This window comes from Pelobates fuscus, chromosome 2 (genome assembly GCF_036172605.1).
Source record: "Pelobates fuscus isolate aPelFus1 chromosome 2, aPelFus1.pri, whole genome shotgun sequence".
Lineage (NCBI taxonomy): Eukaryota > Metazoa > Chordata > Amphibia > Anura > Pelobatidae > Pelobates > Pelobates fuscus.
The window spans coordinates 123,693,437-123,713,484 of record NC_086318.1 but is presented as its reverse complement, the minus strand read 5'-3'; the positions used below and the strand labels follow the sequence as shown (position 1 = coordinate 123,713,484).

Below are 20,048 nucleotides of genomic sequence, written 5' to 3'. Positions count from 1 at the left end.
CCTAGTCACCCACCCCCCACCCAAATAATAAATGCCCCTACCTACCCACCTCACCCTAAAAAATAGTGAGGGGGGAATAAAATTGCTAACCTGTAAAGTAAAATTAAACTTACCATTCGACGTCTTCTTTTTTCTAAAATCTTAATTTTCAGCCCCAAAAAAGGCCAAATAAAAAACCATCATAGCCGTCGAACTAAAAATAAAATAAAGTTTTGTTTTTTTTTGCGCTCGGGTTTTTTATTTTATTTTTAGTTCGACGGCTATGAATTCCAAAGAACTTTCCCACGCTTGTAAAAGGACACAGAGCACTGTGATTGGATGGATTTCAAGCCATCCAATCACAGTGCTCTGTGTCATTTTACAAGCGTGGGAAAATTCCAAAGAACTTTCCCACGCTTGTAAAATGACACAGAGCACTGTGATTGGATGGCTTGAAATCCATCCAATCACAGTGCTCTGTGTCATTTTACAAGCGTGGGAAAATTCCAAAGAACTTTCCCACGCTTGTAAAATGACACAGAGCACTGTGATTGGATGGATTTCAAGCCATCCAATCACAGTGCTCTGTGTCATTTTACAAGCGTGGGAAAATTCCAAAGAACTTTCCCACGCTTGTAAAATGACAAAGAGCACTCTGATTGGCTTAAACCCACCAATCAGAGTGTTCTTAGGCTAATTGCAGGGCGGGGCTAGGCTTTATAAGCCTTGCCCCGCCCTGCGGAGCTCAGTCTGCGCGGAGCCCTCCATGGGTGAAGATGGATTATTTTTATGTGCGCTCGGGTTTTTTCTTTTTCGTCGGGTTTTTTTTTTTTGCGCTCGGGTTTTTTATTTTATTTTTAGTTCGACGGCTATGATGGTTTTTTATTTGGCCTTTTTTGGGGCTGAAAAATGAAGATTTTAGAAAAAAGAAGACGTCGAATGGTAAGTTTAATTTTACTTTACAGGTTAGCAATTTTATTCCCCCCTCACTATTTTTTAGGGTGAGGGGGGTAGGTAGGGGCATTTTTTATTTGGGTGGGGGGTGGGTGACTAGGGGCTTGGGCACCCCTAGTCACCTTGATGGGGGGGGGAATTTACTTAGTGCCCCCACCCGCCGCCCAGGGGTGGGGGCGGGGGGGAGGACAGTAGGTCCCCCCCCTACTACTATTATGGCTCCCACCCGCCGCCCAGGGGTGGGGGCCGGGGGGGGGAGGACAGTAGGTCCCCCCCCTACTACTATTATGGCCCCCACCCGCCGCCCAGGGGTGGGGGCCGGGGGGGGAGGACAGTAGGTCCCCCCCTTCTTATTACCATTATGGCCGCCGCCCAGGGGTGGGGGCCGGGGGGGGGAGGACAGTAGGTCCCACCCCCTCTTATTACCATTATGGCCCCCACCCGCCGGCCAGGGGTGGGGGCCGGGGGGGAGGGCAGTAGGTCCCCCCCCCCTCCCTACTACTATCATGGCCCCCACCCACCGCCCAGGGGTGGGGGCCAGGGGGGAGGACAGTAGGTCCCCCCCCCCTTTATTACCATTATGGCCCCCACCCGCCGCCCAGGGGTGGGGGCCGGGGGGGAGGACAGTAGGTCCCCCCCCCTCATTATCTTTATGGCCCCCACCCACCGCTCAGGGGGGGGGGCAGTAGGCCCCCCCTCCTTATTACTATGATGGCCCCCACCCGCCGCCCAGGGGTGGGGGCCGGGGGGGGGGCAGTAGGCCCCCCCTCCTTATTACTATGATGGCCCCCACCCGCCGCCCAGGGGTGGGGGCCGGGGGGGAGGACAGTAGGTCCCCCCCCCTCTTATTACCATTATGGTCCCCACCCGCCGGCCAGGGGTGGGGGCCGGGGGGGGAGGACAGTAGGTCCCCCCCCTACTACTATTATGGCCCCCACCCGCCGCCCAGGGGTGGGGGCCGGGGGGGGGAGGACAGTAGGTCCCCCCCCCTACTACTATTATGGCCCCCACCCGCCGCCCAGGGGTGGGGGCCGGGGGGGAAGGACAGTAGGTCCCCCCCCTTCTTATTACCATTATGGCCCCCACCCGCCGCCCAGGGGTGGGGGCCGGGGGGGGGGAGGACAGTAGGTCCCCCCCCTCTTATTACCATTATGGCCCCCACCCGCCGGCCAGGGGTGGGGGCCGGGGGGGGGGGTGGGAACAATAGGTCTCCCTCCCTTATTTTACTTTACAGCCCCCACCCGTCGTTTAGGGGTGGGGGGCAATATTTTTTTTTTTTTATTTTTTTTTACAGTGAGCAGCCACAGGCTGCTCACTGCTTACTAGACATGCCCCTACTCGCGGTATAGCGAGTAGGGGCATATTATTTACTAATACCAAGTCATTTTTACTTAGTGTTAGTAAATTTGGCTGAAAGACCAATTTAGGTCTTTCAGCCTTTTAGTAGATAGCTCCCTGATACCGTGGGAATTAGGAAGTTATCTACTAAGCGGCTGCAAGATGCAGCCACAGCAATGAATAGGATCGGAGTTTCATTCATTTGAATGAAATTCCGATTCGAACAAAGTACCGAATTGCATCCTAACACCAATGGAGAAACAGTGCTCATTCTGTTAGGATGCAATTCGGCAGTTTTGCCGGCGTTCTGTCTAAGTGACAGGACGTTCGGCAATACTGACAGGAAGCATTGTGGGAACTGGGAGGAAAGCTAGGGATCATGGGAAAATTGCTCTGACCAGCGGAAATGAAGCACACTTTGCTCCTCCGCTGGTCAGAGCTGGTCAAGCGGAGGAATCCTCCATAAGACAGAGTCCCTACTTTGTCTTATGATTTTAAAGAAAACTAAAGAAGACAGGAAGAAAAGAATAACAGATCCCGAGAGAGGGGGAGAAGAGGAAGAGATTGAGGAAAGGTAAGTTCGGCATGACAGTGCCGCTTTAATGAAAACATGCCAAGATAGTGCTATGACTAAGGAGCGTGACATCCAGATCTTTTCGTGTGGCTCTTCCTGTGCTGCTATTTTTTTGTACTTATTGTAAGTGTCAAACTTTTCTATTGTGGTGAGCATTATGTGCCCGTAAGCTAGAGTAACCTTATAAGCAGTTTAGGCGGCTGTGTAGTGTCATAACAAATCTATACAGATGTGGGATAGGCCTGTGAAAATGTGACACATATTAATCATTGTATTTTACTTCTATAATGTGTTTTTTTAATCAAACAACCATGTGGACAGATGTATTGTTTTCCTTGGACTCTCGGAATCCTGTCTAATCTATATATATCTATCTATGTATATATATATATATAGATTAGACAGGATTCTGAATACAGGACATGGCAGAGAGCTATGTACCGGATCCGGTGCAAGGATTTTTGCCGCCCTAGGCAAAAGAAAAATTTGCCACCCCCCTCACCCCCCAGTGACATCGCAATGCCCCACCAATATGATCTGCCATATGAACTAATGCCAGTGCTGCACACAGTGTTTGTTTACATTTTAAAGCCTGCAGGAACAAACTATAGACACCAGAACCACTTTATTAAGCTGCAATGGTTCTGGGGACTATAGTGTCCCTTTAATGTGAGGTAAATTAGAGATTAGTATCACTAATAATATACTAGATTGCCTACTTACAACCAGATGAGGATGGTGATGGGCTCTGGCTGCAGTCTGGCTCCACTGGTCTGGTGTAGAACAGGCTCTCTGGAGGCTGTTTGTAACTGTGGTCACAAAATTCAATGTTCTGGAAGAACGGGAAGCAGCTCCATTTTTTGGGGCCCCTTACACAGCTCAATGTCTGGGCCCCAGGGCCTGACAGTGAGTATACCCATAAGTCCACCTACATGTTCCACCCATGAGTTCACTCACAGGGAGTGGAGTGTGTAGGGGATGTGTTATGTGTTACTGTAGAGGATCTAATGTGTGTGCTTATGGGATGTAGTGTATAGGGATACCAGTTTGTGTAGGTGATGCAGTGTGTTTGTTTGTAGTGGAAGCAGTGTGTTTTTGTGTAAGGGATAGAAAGCAGTGTGTGTTTGTGTTCAAGGGATGTATTGTGTGTTTCTTGTTGTGTGTAAGGGATGCATTGTGTGAATCTGTGTTTGTATGCATAAGGGATGCAAAGTGTGTTTCTGTGTATGTAAGGGATGCGTTGAGTGTGTGTAAGAGATGCATTGTGTTTCTGTGTGTGTGTAAGAGAAGCAGTGTGTGTTTGCATGTGTGTGTAAGGGATGCATTGTGTGTTTCTGTGTATATGTGCAAAGGATGCATTGTCTTTATGTGTAAGGGTTGCAGTGTGTGTGTGTGTGTGTGTGTGTGTAATGGATGCATTGTGTGTTTCTCTGTGTGTAAGGGAAGCATGTTGTGTTTCTGTGTGTATAGGGATGCATTGTGTGTGTGTGTGTGTGTGTGTGTGTGCGTAGTGTAAAAGAGCTCCCTGTCCTGTCGCCTGTCCTATAGAGCTCTCCCTTCCATCCCTTAGAGATCTCCCCTGCCCCTTAGTGGTCTCTCCTCTCCCACCCACCTCCCTTAACGGTCTCCTTTTCTCCCCGACTTCCATTAGTGGTCTCTCGTCTCCCCCTTAGTGGTCTCTGCTCTCCTCTGCCCCCCCTTTCCATTAGTGGTCTCTCCTCTCCCCCCCTCCCTTAGCGGTCTCTCCTCATCCCCCTCCCCTAGTGGTCTCTCCACCACCCCCTCCCTCCTTTAGTGGTCTCTTCCTCCCCACGTTCTCCTCAGCCCCCCCCCCCGGGTACTCATCTCCCCCCCTGTTCTTCTCTTCTTCTCCCCCCGTGTTCTCCTCTTCTTACCCCCTCCCTGTGTTCTCCTCTTCTTCTCCCCCATCCCTGTATTCTCTTATTCTCCCCCCTGTAATCTTCTCTTCTTCTCCCCACTCCCTGTTATCTTCTTCCCTCCCCCCCTGTAATTTTCTCTTCTCCCCCTTCCCTCCCTGTAATCTTCTCTTCTCCCCCCTCCCGATAATCTTCTCTTCTTCACCCACTGCCTGTAATCTTCTCCTCTCCCCCTCCCTCCCTGTAATCTTCTCTTCTTCTCCCTCCTCCCTCCAATCTTCTCCACTCCCCCTCCCTCCCTGTAATCTACTCCCCCCATCCCTGTAATCTTCTCTCTCCCCCCTCCCTCCCTCCCTGTAATCTTCTCCCCCCCTCCAATCTTCACTCCCCCCTCCAATCTTCACTCCCTCCAATCTTCACTCCCCCCTCCCTCCAATCTTCACTCCCCCCTCCCTCCAATCTACCCATCCCCCTCCCCTCCAATCTTCTCTCCCCCTCCCCTCCAATCTTCACTCCCCCCCTCCCTCCAATCTTCACTCCCCCTCCCTCCAATATTCTCCCCCCCTCCCCTCCAATCTTCACTCCCCCCTCCAATCTTCACTCCCCCCTCCCATCCAATCTTCACTCCCCCCCTCCCTCCAATCTTCACTCTCCCCCTCCCCTCCAATATTCTCTCCCCCCCTCCCCTCCAATCTTCTCTCCCCCCTCCCTCCAATCTTCACTCCCCCCCTCCCTCCAATCTTCACTCCCCCCTCCCCTCCAATCTTCTTTCCCCCTCCCTCCAATCTTCTCTCCCCCCTCCCCTCCAATCTTCACTCCCCCCTCCCCTCCAATCTTCACTCCCCCCTCCAATTTTCACTCCCCCCTCCCTCCAATCTTCACCCCCCCTCCCTCCAATCTTCACTCCCCCTCCAATCTTCTCTCCCCCCCTCCAATCTTCTCTCCCCCTCCCTCCAATCTTCACTCCCCCCTCCAATTTTCACTCCCCCCTCCCTCCAATCTTCACCCCCCCTCCCTCCAATCTTCACCCCCCCTCCCTCCAATCTTCACCCCCCCTCCCTCCAATCTTCACTCCCCCCTCCCTCCAATCTTCACCCCCCCTCCCTCCAATCTTCACCCCCCCTCCCTCCAATCTTCACTCCCCCCTCCCCTCCAATCATCCCTCCCCCCCTCCAATCTTCACTCCCCCCTCCAATCTTCACTCCCCCCTCCAATTTACCCTCCCCTCCAATCTTCTCTCCCCCCTCCCCTCCAATTTTCACTCCCCCCTCCCTCCAACTTCACTCCCCCCCTCCCCTCCAATATTCTTTCCCCCTCCCCTCCAATTTTCACTCCTCCCTCCCTCCAATCTTCACTCCCCCCTCCCCTCCAATCTTCACTCCCCCCTCCCCTCCAATCTTCACTCCCCCCCTCCCCTCCAATCTTCACTCCCCCCTCCCTCCAATTTACCCACCCCCCTCCCCTCCAATCTTCTTTTCCCCCCTCCCTCCAATCTTCCTATCAGTCCGGCCGGGTCGCCGACCGGAGAGGAGCTCGGCCACACTACAGGGGAGGGGAGGTGAGGCAGTGCGGCAGCCGTCTGAGCGCTCAGGCGGCTGCAGCATTTAAAGGGCCGGCGATGGGGGCGCATGGATATGTAGAAATGTCAAATAGTTTTATTGCATCTTCCAGCAAAGCATGACTTCGTAAAACTCCTATTGGATTGAAACGCTGACTCAGTTTGCCAAATATGTTCATGGGGAGTCCATTAGATAATCGTCTGCACCGGTACTGATGCTTCTATGAAATGCCCTATAGCAAGAATTACTTCATTAGTGGACCCATAAAATTTTTACAAACCTTTCTGCTACTTTTGTATTATCAAAACTAATAGCCTCAGAAAACAGTTCATATTTTACATCAATGTAATATCAAGGATCTATGAACAATTTAATCATAAAATAATAGCATCTTATCGGCCATAAACAACTATCACCAAGATGACTGATGGTAAAATGTTTTTTACCTTCAACAATACCAAGCCAGTAGTGTTTCCCACAGTGATAGCTTATATATATATATATATATATATAGAGATAGATAGATAGATAGATAGATAGATAGATAGATAGATAGATAGATAGATAGATAGATAGATGTGTAATCATATGCCTGGTTTGCATCCAGGAAGTCTGCATAACTTTTTTATGCCTCCTGATATCTGTTGAGTGATGTCATGTCCCACTTTAAACTATTGAACTAGCCAGAAGTCATCATGTTCAATTTAACTACTTTACTCTTGTTTTTTTCTTCTGTATTGTCTTTTGATCTGGGACTATTAAAGGAATACTATAGGCATGTAAACAACTTTAGTTTAATGAAGCAGGTGTAGTATGTAGATCTTGCCCCTGTAGTCTCACTGCTCAGTTATCTGACATTTGGGAGTTAAAATACTTTTGTTTCTGTCCATGCAGTCTTAGTTCGGTGGCAGACAGCCTACATAACAAAGATGGTGTCATGTGCAATCAGTTGTTTACTTACTTTAGAAGTTTTCATCTCCTGCTGTAAATTGAACTTTAATCACATATAGGAGGCCCCTGCAGGTCTTGAAGTCTATTAACAGAGCAGGAGATAATACATTCTAGATCAAACATACTGTGCAATAAAGGAAGTTTAAACATTAGATCTATCTTTACAGAAAGTGTTTATGAAGGCTGTGCAAGTCAAATGCAGGGCTGTATAAACAAATCGATTTAACTCATAAATGGCAGAGGATTGGAGCTAGGGCAAGGGTAATTACATTTACACACAAGATAATTGCTAAGTCTCCTTAGGCTTCCTGTTTTGTTATTTTTCTGTTGATCTCATGACAGTTACTTATCGATATACCTATATATGCAAATAGTCAGAATGTATTTGCTATGTTATACCTCCATCGTGTCTTCCATTTCTAATTACGGAGCCGCCTCTGCATGTTTTTGTGCGGAATATGAATTACTCTACAGAGTGGAAACGACGTGTGAAAAGCAATGCATTGTCCTTCCTTATTAGTTACTCTGCCAGGAGCCCCCTCACAGAAATTAACAACCTGGAGGTCATTTGACTCTGCACTGTTTGCTGTTTGTTGTTTAACTTGCTTTTGGTGTCCATAGACAGTCAAGAATTGTATATTATTTGTGGCTTGGGGTTGGGAAACAGTTGATAACTAGTGAGAGGAAGACACTAGTGAGAGGGAATGTGAAGTTTCTAATTGTTGTTATAGTAATGAATGCTGACCACGTGTCCAGTAAGCCACAAGAACACAAGAAAAGGCAATTATATTGGACACGTGCTCGGAGCTAATATAGGGAATCTCGCGAGACTAAGGAGAATAATTCGATGGAAAGATGAGTATTATGGTAAAAATTATACTTGACAAAAGACGTGGATCTTTCCTCAAGCTCCACCCTTTGTCAAGATTTGTTAAGTGTAGAAAAAGCACTTAAGATAAGGTAGTCCCTACATTGTCTTGTGTTTTTAAGAGAAATAGAAGAGAAAAGAATAACAGATTGGGAAAGAGTAAGAGAAGACAAAATGAGAAACGTATGTTTGGCATGACATGTCACTTTAATTCTGTTTAAAAACACAGCCACACCTCCCCTGGATGAGACTCACACAGCCTGCCTACACACTTCCTGACAAACAGTAACCTTTTTATCTTCCCTTATTGCATAGTGTATTTAATTTAGAATGTCTTATCTCCTGCTCTTTTATTAGCCTTCTAGAGCCTGCAACAGCCTCTTGTGTGTGTTCAATTAACAGAGCAGGAGGTAAGATCTTCTACAGTAAAACAATGTGATTTAAGATCTGATTGAAAGAGAAACCATTTTTTTATGCAGGTTGTGTCAATCACAGCCAGGGGGGATGTCACATGGGCTGCATAAACAGAAAAGTGATTTATTCCTAAATGACAGAGAATTGAGCAGTGAGACTGCAGAGACATGATCTGTACACTCAGACTGCTTCATTATGATAAAGTTGTTTTAGTGCTTAAAGTGTCCCATTAGCAAGTGGGGTTCAAAAACACACTTTTCCTTTAAACAGTGGTGTGCCCCAATATTATTGTCACCTTGTCACTACTTAACTCACTCAAAATAATATGAGGATATATGTATTTCACTTTCATACATTAACCATATGTCTTCTACTCTCTTTGCAACTTTTCATTGCTTTCTCTATTTCACTGTCTTCTTCTTTTTCCTTTTCCTACCTTCTTTTCTGCTGCTTTTGCCTTTTCCAATACTATCCTGTGCCTTTTCCATGTTCGACTCCTATTTCTCTATTGCTTTTACATTGCATTCTGTACTTCAATTTTTTTTTTACTTTGACTTTTCTCTAAAACCCTCACCATGTTCTGTATTCAAATCTCTTAAATGCTCTCAACATCTTTATTGCCCTGACTTGTATTAGGAATAAATAATTGCAAAGTCTATCCAGCCACTCACATGTTTTCTGCTATGTGTGGATTTGAGGTTGCGTTTCCAGGTATCTAGTTGGGGGTTTTCTTTGTATGTTCTACTGCAGAAATTGCTTTCTACAGCAGTCTCATTTTGTCAGAGCGAGGAGTGGATGTAATTAGGCCCGGCGCAACTGCTAGGCAGATTAGGCATTTGCCTAGGGTGAACCGACAAGGGGGGCTCAATGCCTGGATGACCAGCAGGAGGGGTGCATACAGCACATCACTCTCCTCCTGCCAGTCTCTGTAAGTAGCGTGGCCAAGCAGGGACCTTGGTAGAGGAGCTTGTTTCTCTCTACCCAGCTGATCTGACAGGAAGTTCACAGAGAGAGTGCCATACTGCTTCCTGTCCAGTAGAGAGAAACAAGCTCCTCTATCGCAGTCCCCCCTAGGCCACGCTACAACATGGAAGTGAGTCGGGGGAGAAGGGAAAGGGGAAGGGGTTAAAAAGACACACATTTAGGGGCTAGGGAAACAAAGCGTCACATGGGGGGCTAGAGGGGAACAAAGACACGCAGAGGGGCTGGTAGGACAAAGACACACAGAGGGGCTGGGAAGAGAAAGAGACACACAAAGGGGCTGGGGTGGACACACACAGAGGGGCTGAGGAAGGGGGGAAAAGACACACAAAGGAGTTGGGGAGAAAGAGACACAATGGGGCTGGGAGAATAAAGAGACACACAAGGTTGGGAAAAAAATTGGAGGGGGGGGAGGGGTGGCACAAGGTGCTGGTCTTGTCTAGGGTGCAAAACAGTCTTTCACCAGCCCTGGATGTGATGGCATTGAAGAGAACCAAGAGAGCTGCACAATTGCTTTCAGTATATACAGATTATCCACCCTCTTGTATTATGTACTAAAGGAGATAGGTAGGGATCTGTTTTGGTTTTACTAGTGTGACTAACTGATGCAGTATAGTTCCTTCGTGGGCAGTGGGCCATGAAACGTGGGCAGTGCACCACCAAGTTAAAAAAACATTCTAGCATTATTATTCCAGTAGGTTGACCAATTTCTAGCCTTGTTTACAGTTAGAAAATTATTTTCTCTACTGGGTATTCATAGCTTAAAGGCTCCTGTCAGTATACAGGATATACCGTATATACTCGAGTATAAGCCGACCCGAATATAACCCGAGGCCCCTAATTTTACCCCCAAAAACTGGGAAAACGTATTGACTCGAGTATAAGACTAGGGTGGGAAATGCAGCAGCTACTGGTACATTCCTAAAAAAATTATATTAATTGAATATTTATTTACAGTGTGTGTATGAATGCAGTGTGTGTGTATGAGTGCAGCGTGTGTGTATGAGTGCAGCGTGTGTGTATGAGTGCAGCGTGTGTGTATGAGTGCAGCGTGTGTGTGTGTATGTGTGCAATGTGTGTATGAATGCAGTGTGTGTGAATGCAGTGTGTGTGTGTGTTGCAGAGCCTTGGTGGGGAGTGGGCAATTTTTTTTTTTTATTATTTTAATATTTTTTTATGATTAATTTTTATTATTTTATTTAATTATTTTTTTTAATTATTTTAATATTTATTTATTATTTTATTTGTAGTATTTATTATTTTATTTTTTTCCGTCCCCCCTCCCTGCTTTATACATAGCAGGCAGGGGGGCTCCTTCCCTGGTGGTCTAGTGGCATTGGTAGTTCAGTGGGGGGGAGGAGGGGGCTGTCAGAGAGTTTACTTACCTCTCCTGCAGCTCCTGTCAGCTCTCTCCTCCTCTGCGCCGGTCCGTTCAGCACCTCTATCAGCTCACACTGTAAGTCTCGCGATACAGTGGGAGCTGACCGAGGTGCTGAACGGACGGCGCGGAGGAGGAGGAAGCTGACAGGAGCTGCAGGAGAGGTAAGTAAACTCTCTGACAGCCCCCACAGCCCCAGTCTGTATTATGGCAATGTAAATTGCCATAATACAGACTATTGACTCGAGTATAAGCCGAGTAGGGGTTTTTCAGCACAAAAAATGTGCTGAAAAACTCGGCTTATACTCGAGTATATACGGTACATTATATGATGTAGTAAATAAGAAGATTGAATAGTGTAGTTGAGACATGTTGTGTGGGGTGACAGAACAGTGAAGGAGTTACTAATTTATCAGAATTCTGGACCCAACTAATTTTCTCAGTGTTCTGGGACCAACAGCTGGAAGGCACCAAAGGACTAGAGGGGGAAAATTCACAAATCAAATTAAAACTTAACTTTTATTAATCAGCACAAAGAAGCGATAAAAAAATCAGTTATAGCATGATTTGTAAGTTCACATGTGAAACAAAAAAATAAAGGAATACCAAGACAGCTGCCCCTTTTTAACCTCAGCAAGTTTAGCCTGTAGTATTTATTTACAGCACTTTAATATTATTTTCTATAATATGGGATATTTTGCTTGATTTAGGGTCAGTAGGGTTTGGTAGGTACGGAGGTAAATAAGGACAGCTACACAGGGTTTTATAACTGTGGTTTCTCTACTTGCTAGTACCTATAACCACTTTTTATATTGGTATGTTGCTTGCTCTGATCCCATAAGTGTGTGTACCTTAATCTGACGATCATTAAAAGGTTGTTGTATTTTTTTGTGTGGCATATTGCCTAAACAGCGCTCTCTCTCTCTCTCTCTCTCTCTCTCTCTCTCTCTCTATATATATATATATATATATATATATATATATATACATATACAGTATCTCTAAAAAAGTGAGTACATTGAACATTTTCACTTAGTGGTATACTTACTTTTGTTGCCAACGGTTTAGACATTAATGGCTGTGTGTTGAATTATTTTGAGGGGACAGCAAATTTACATTGTTATACAGGCTGTACACTTACTACTTTACATTGTAGCAGAGTGTCATTTCTTCAGTGTTGTCACATGAAAAGATATAATAAAATATTTACAAAAATGAGAGGGGTGTACTCACTTTTGTGAGATACTGTGTGTGTGTGTGTATATATATATATAAAACTAGGTTTTCTTTCCCTAGTAAAGTGGCTATTTTTTTGCCTAAACATGTAAAGTTTTTTACATTGGAAGGTCACTCATCTTTTTTTTAATAGCATTGTTTACTTGGTACCCCTTTTATATATCATCTGGGGGTACTGTTGTTAAGTCAGGTATTAACCCTAATTAATTTGAGTGTGTATCACTTATCTAGTATATTGGGTTTTTGTATCCTGATCCATACCCCCTTACCACCCTTTTTCTTGGTATCCTTTATTTATTTGTTTCACATGTGCACTTACGGTATAAGTTCTTTTTTTATCACTCCTACATGACTGATAAAAAATTAAGTTTTATTTTAATTTGTGACTTTTCTCCCTGTAGTGCTTTGGTGCCTTTTAGTTGTTGGGTCATTGGGTTACCCCCATTCAGGGAGCTTAGTTTGGTGACATATTTATAGTGCTTGCCTACCAGTCCTTGTGTTTGGGCTACACCATTGCTTTGTGCGCACGATTCTATGAGTTACTAATTTAATTGATATACTGCTAAAATTGACATTCTAATAGTAGGAGGAAACACAATCTAGTGTGGGATAGCATGTAAACATGTGAAGGGAGCTAGTTAGATACCTTTTAATAATCAGTGAACTAGTGTAAATAGGAGCATAGATGTGGAGAGTTTTGTAATACACTAATATGTTATATTGAATTGTGTGCTAAGTTATGCCCTGGTTATTACATCTATAACAGTCTGCTTATGTTTTATGTAAGAACAGACACATTGAAGATTATGGTATATTTTAATAGATAATTAAATGTCAGTTGTTGTTGTGTGTGCTTTTATTTACTTTTTAGTAACTTTCAGAAATAAAATATTTATAATGGGAAATGTGGTGCCATTCTCGGTGCAAAGTATGAACATTTGGGAGACAAACTATTGGTTTCCTTTGCGATTTGCCTCTACCACTTTGCCCCATGATAACATCTGTTTTGTGCCTTGATAAAAGATTGTATTTGCACCAAAAGGCAAGGCCGTTCTACTGCAGCCTGGCATTTGATGCAAATTACAAGTGACACTTTAATCATCGCTAGTGACCTGTACATGTAGGCTCTAGGAATCACAAGAAAACACATGTAGACGTGTGTAGAATTTAGGGAAGCTTTCAATCCCTATCAAACAGAGGTTCAGTGGAACTAATATGCATCTTTTTGCTGTAGGCTGTAGACTGTAGTCTCCCTCCCCCATAAAAAGAAAAGTAGTATTGGAACTACCCATGTATTGGTTTTCTTTTGTTTTAACAGAAGGAGTGGAAGAACCAGAAGGCGAAATCTTGGAGTGTGAATATTGTGGAAAGACTGGTTATCCTAACAAGTTCTTGAGATCAAAGAGATTCTGTTCTCAGTCATGTGCAAAGAGGTAATATGATTACCCTGGCCACGTATAATGTTAATATTATGTTCTATAAATAACTGTTCAGAATCAATCATTATGGTCTCTGGCAATGTGCCAAAACAGCATTGCTTTAGCAGAGAGAATTATTTTTCTGATCTGTGCTAGAAACAAATTGTTTAATTGTTAAAGTATCGGACTGTTGAAAACAAAAGAGTCACTATTTAAGCTGGGCAGTTCTGATATTGGGCCTCTATCCCTGGTATTTAAAAATAAAATTAAAAAAATTAACATCAGACCTAGGTATGAGTTCGCCATTGCTCATTTATTATTGTGTTAATCCATACCATGTTCATCATTTGTTGATTTCTATCATTGTTTTTATTCACATTGTTATGTCGAACATATTCTACTAGTTAAACAAGTAACACACACACAATCGACCTTCACAGACAAAATAAAAACACAGACAATCGGACTTAGCAGACAAAACAAAAACAAAACAACACAAAAAAAAAAACACCAATCCATAACTAAAGATTATTGTTCCATACAGTGAAGGATACAAGCTGAATTTGCTTTTTTAACATACACCCTTAGTGGCTAAATTCCCTACCTTCTGAAATTTATGTAATGCTTATTAAACCATGGTCTCCATAATATATTATATTTATCCAAGCATTGATAATTCAAGTAAAATGCCTTTTCTAATTCCCCTTGGGAGATTACTTGAGTTTCAACAGCAACAGATATTGTCTTTTCATTTCCAGTTTCTTGCTATAGTGATCTTCAAAGCTAAAAAAAATCTGTGTAATCAGATATCTATCTTTAAATTCAAATTCTCCCAAGTCCATGTGTAATAATGCCATCTTCGAAGATGATTTGTAATATCTCGGAAATGGTTTCAAAGATAGTTTTCCAAGTATCAGCTATTTGAGTACATTCCCACCATATGTGTAGACAGCTACCATTTTAATCCCCACATCACCAGCATGTTATAATATTTGTACTCTTGAATTTTGCTAAAATAGCTGGTACGAAATACTATCTATAGTTCAGTTTTAAGTGTGTTTCTTGTTAATCCAATCCTTAATGTCCAAGGGTACTTGTAGTCCCATGCTAGAATCGCTCTCAATTTTAATTCTTGTTTTAAAGTAACCATTATTCTATGAATCCTCTTAATTACACCTACTTGATATTTATTATTAAAGATTTTATTTAACTGATAATTTATTCAATTTTTATCCTCCCTATATAGGTGCACTCTGATATAGTTATTAATTCTTATCCAAGAATAGTACTGAGAATTTGAAAGATCTAGCTCTTTGTTTGATGTTTTAATAGGCTTTAATTTTTCTCCTGTAAAGAGGTCCCTGATTTTGATTTTATATTTATCATATGGATATTTCACCACTAAGTTTTGAATATTATATTCTAGACTTACAAGAGAAGTATTTTTAATAACTTAATCTTTTATTCAGGTTTGTTTTCTTAAATCGTGTCCAGGCTTTAATAATGTTATCAAGGATATTGGAATTATTATATCTGATTATTGTTTTCATTTGGTTATGATGAACCCACAAAATATTTTCCAAGTTCTCAATTCTTAAAGGACCACTTTAGGCACCCAGACCACTTCAGCTTAATGAAGTGGTCTGGGTGCCAGGTCCAGCTAGGATTAACCCTTTTTTCTATAGAAAAAAGGGTTCATTTTTTTCTATGAACCCTTTTTTCTATAGAGGGCGCGGAAGCCCTCTAGCGGCTGTCAATGAAAATCACAGTAAGAAGACGCCAGCGTCCATAGGAAAGCATTGTGAATGCTTTCCTATGGACTGGCTGAATGCGCGCGCGGCTCCCCCCTAGAGCCCGGTGGGAAGGGGAGCCTGATGGTGGGTGCACCCTTAGGGCACTATAGTGCCAGGAAAACGAGTATGTTTTCCTGGCACTATAGTGGTCCTTTAAGGGGTTAAAAACTCACATTCTATCAGGTACGAGTCTTCCTGTTTACAGCTGTCTACTTGAAATTTATGAGCTTGAGTAATCAGCACTACATTAGCATAGTTTTCTAATTTAGGTAGGCTTAATCCTCCTTGCTGTGCCGTAGAATATAGCGTGTTTCTGCAGATTCTAGTTATTATCCCTAGCCACATGAACTTTTCTGGGATTTTTTGAAAATAGTCACAATGTTTTACAGGAATTTTAAGGGGATCATGTGTAAGCGGTATAACCATTTGTTTATTTGAATTTTGAAATAATAAAATTTGAATTTGAATTTTATGTATAATTTCTTCTTATATTGCTATTGACATCATTTCATATTTATTTATATTTACTTTATAATTAGACAGAGTGACGTATACGCCCATCTCTTTAAATAAGTATTTATTTTTGTACCACCCTGGGGCAAACCCAAAAAATGAAAGCGAAGAAAAATGACTTCTTGGGTGTTGCTTCTCTAGCTGCCTTCCATACTTCATACCTGTTGAAAAACGTAAGGGGCTGTGATATTTTGGTGACACCATGGGTTAGTCACCATCCCCATTTCATCCTAGAGTTAATCTTATTTGTAGAGACTTAAAATATCAGATTAGATGCATCAGGAAGAACATGTCATAGTCTTAGGAAAACTCTAAATCTGGAATTTAAATGTATTTATTAAATGTAAATCTATATAATTTTAGACAAACAGGAATTACACACTGGGAGTTAAAAATGGGGGGAAATCACCTTTTAAATACACACAATTTCCACTGCCACTGACCTCGTCTTTTCCCAGTCCAAGGAGTTTGGCTATTATGAAAGAGTAGGAATTAGGCCTACTGTGAATTAAACGTGATAATTGCAATCCTTTGTCATACACAAAACAGCAGTGTAATTAGCGGAGTTATTTATTTTGAGCATGGACAGGTGTGGTTTCCTGGAATAAATCTCTGCAGGATTTGTTAACATAGAGACTATGTAGTCTCTTGGGATACATGCAAATTATATGAATAATGGTTTTTTTCCTTTGTCTTCATTGGTTTTGTTTGTCTAGTCCACATGAAATATTCATAGCAAGCAACTATAAAAAAAAGGGGGGGGCTCAAGCATTAAATTAAAAGTAAATATTTTCTGTTATTAAACCACCCAGTATTTAACCAGTGTGATATAGCAGTTTGCTATAAATTTGTGGTTTGCTTCCTGCAATGAAAGTTGTTGTCGTGCTCCCGGCCAGGCTACCATAGATGGATGATTAATCCTTTATTTTCTTGAAACATACCTTCATTTAAATGTGTTCCATACTTGATATTAATTCTTCCATCATAAAACACACCTTGTTTTTAGTACCATAATGGAGCAGCAGTCTTCATGGCTGGCTGCTACAGGTGTAATGGTTTGGTGGAGATATATCAAAGCAAAAACAGGTGCTATTCTGGGGCAGAGTACTAAATAAGTTGTAATCACCATGCACACCAATAGATTGTCTCTCACCATTTTGCACTTTGCACTCAAAATAGCACGTGTTTTGCTATATATATATATATATAATACACATGTAATGGCACTCACCCTTGCTGATATTGTAGGTCCACCTTAGACCCCCTCCCCCACACCCCCTCCCAGCAGACTCAGCAGTTCTAGCCCAGCCAGCAGAACCCAGCAGTTGCCATTGAAAGGATCCACTCCAGCTCTTCCAAAGGTAGAGAGGCTGGGTGGATTTAAATGTAAATGAAATTATAATTGGTGAGTGTATGAGAAAATGTATGTGTGTATCTGTGTCTGTCAGTGAGTGTGCTTGTGTCTGTCAGTGTGTGTGTGTCTGTCAGTGAATGTGTGTGTCTGTCTGTCAGTGTGAGTGTGTGTGTCTGTCAGTGAGAATGGGTGTGCCTGTGAGTGTGTGTCAGTTTGTTTATAACATTTTATTTGTATCTAAGAGTGTGTGCCTGTTAGTGAGTGGGTGTGTTAGTGTGTGTCTGTCAGTGTCAGTGAAAGTGTGTGTTGGTTAAACAGTGTGTGCCAATGACTGTGTATCTGTCAGTGAGTGTATATCAGTGCATGTATCAATGAGGGCATGTGTCTGTCAGTCAAAAAAGTGGCCTTGACACGAATTGGGGGGGCAAACTTAGATTTTGGGGGTGCCCGAATTTAGTCGTGCCTAGGGCAGCACAAATCCAAAATACACCACTGCATGCAATAATAGTTCATGCAACTCAGGCTGATGGCTAACTGTGGCACAAATATAATTCGAATTGATGCAGAGCCAAATGAAGGCAGGATAAAGATGGAAACAAAATGTTCTTATAGTAAAGCAACTTAGTAACAGGGGTTATATTTAATATTGTTTCTGGATTCAAGTTATATTCTTAAGTAAATCAGTCATTTTAAAAGGAGAATATGTTGTCTTCCAGGTACAATGTTAATGGCACAAAGAGACTTGTACTGTTCAAACCTGACAAAGCCAGTAGGTGGAATACAAAGATGGAAGGAAATTTTGGACGACGAGGAAGACGCCCTAGTGGTATTGGTGGATCAAGCAGAGACAACTATCTTAGACAGGTGTGTAGTAAATAAAATGTTGCGAGATCCCACAGGTAGCAAGACTGTTCACTAATCTGCCCTTCTATGCACCTCACAGCTACCATCTACCTATTCATGCACAGATGAAGTTTTGGAGGATTCCATGGAAGATTCTATACCTGTTGCTATGTCTACACGATTACGACGTCAGACTGAAAGGGAACAAGAATTAAGGCTTCTCCAGATCAGAAAAGTAACACTTAATTCCGAGCTACCACCAGATACACAGTCTGAACCATCCCAATGGACTGTTGAAGATGTTTGGGCTTTTATTCATTCTTTGCCAGGTATGTCTAGCCCCCCCCCCCCCTTCAAATTCTTAGGCAGGGTAAGTACATACCTTTTAGTGTTTATACCTTCCTTTTAGTGTTTATACCTTCCTTATTCCTTACCAGACACAAGGTCTGGATGGCTGTAACTCCAGGCAAATACTTGGTGGCCACAGAAACATAGAAACATATAATGTGACGGCAGATAAGAACCATTTGGCCCATCTAGTCTGCCCAATTTTCTAAATACTTTCATTAGTCCCTGGCCTTATCTTATAGCTAGGATAGCCGTATGCCTATCCCACGCATGCTTAAACTCCTTCACTGTGTTAACCTCTACTACTATAGCTGGAAGCCTATTCCATGCATCCACTACCCTCTCAGTAAAGTAATACTTCCTGGTATTATTTTTAAACCTTTGTCCCTCTAATTTAAGACTATGTCCTTTTGTTGTGGTAGTTTTTCTTCTTTTAAATATAGTCTCCACCTTTAATGTGTTGATTTTGATCTTTATGTATTTAAATGTTTCTATCATAAACCCCGTTTGTCTTTCCTCCAAGCTATACATGTTAAGATCCTTTAATCTGTCCTTGTAAGTTTTATCCTGCAATCCATGAACCAGTTTAGTAGCCCTTCTCTGAACTCTCTCCAAAGTATCAATATCCTTCTGGAGATACAGTCTTCAGTACTGCGTACAATACTCCAAGTGGGGTCTTACAAGTGTTCTGTACGATGGCATGAGCACTTCCCTCTTTCTACTTCTAACACCTCTCCCTGTACAACCAAGTATACTGCTAGCATTTCCTGCTGCCTACCTTTACGTCATCTGAAATAATTACCCCTAAATCCCTTTCCTCAGATGTTGAAGTTAGGATTCTATCAAATATTCTATCCTCTGCCCTTGGGATTTTATGTCCAAGGTGCATTATCTTGCACTTATCCACATTAAATGTCAGCTACCACAACTCTGACTATTTTTCTAGTTTACCTAAATCATTTGCCATTTGGCTTATCCCTCCCTGGAACATCAACCCTGTTACATATCTTAGTATCATCAGCAAAAGGACATACCTTAGCATCAAGACCTTCTGCAATATCACTAATAAAAATATTAAAGAGAATTAAAGAGAAGTACAGATCCCAGAGGTACCCCACTGGTGACAAGACCATGCTTCGAATATACTCCATTGACTACAACCCTGTGTTACCTGTCACTCAGCCACTGCCTTACCCATTCAACAATATTGGAATCCAAACTTAAAGATTGCAGTTTATTGATAAGCCTTCTATGTGCAACAGTGTCAAACGCCTTACTGAAATCTAGGTACGCAATGTCTATTGCACCAACCCGATCTATTATTTTAGTTACCCAATCAAAAAAATCAATAAGATTATTTTGGCATGACCTACCTGAAGTAAACCCATGTTGTCTCTGATCTTGAAATCCATGTGATTTTAGATGTTCAACAATCCTATCCTTTAACATGGTTTCCATTACTTTCCCCACTACTGAAGTAAGGGTTACTGGCCTATAGTTCCCTGACTCCTCCCTACTACCTTTCTTGTGAATGGGCACAACATTCGCTAACAGGGGACTACTCCTGTTAACAATGATTGGTTAAATAAATCTATTAATGGTTTTGCTAGTACACCACTAAGCTCTTTTAATAACTTTGGGTGTATTCCATCAGGCCCCATTGACTTATT

General features: G+C 42.6%; 1 protein-coding gene across 5 annotated transcripts in view; it reads left to right on the top strand.

The window, feature by feature from the left end:
• Positions 1-20,048, top strand: part of PHC3 (polyhomeotic homolog 3) — an 82,773-nt gene that overhangs the window by 56,781 nt on the left and 5,944 nt on the right. For all 5 annotated transcript variants that reach the window (XM_063442657.1, XM_063442653.1, XM_063442655.1 and 2 more), the window contains 3 exons: positions 13,428-13,542; positions 17,904-18,051; positions 18,131-18,359. In XM_063442657.1, the coding sequence (XP_063298727.1) occupies positions 13,428-13,542; positions 17,904-18,051; positions 18,131-18,359 (492 nt within the window). The remainder of the gene's footprint in view (positions 1-13,427; positions 13,543-17,903; positions 18,052-18,130; positions 18,360-20,048) is intronic.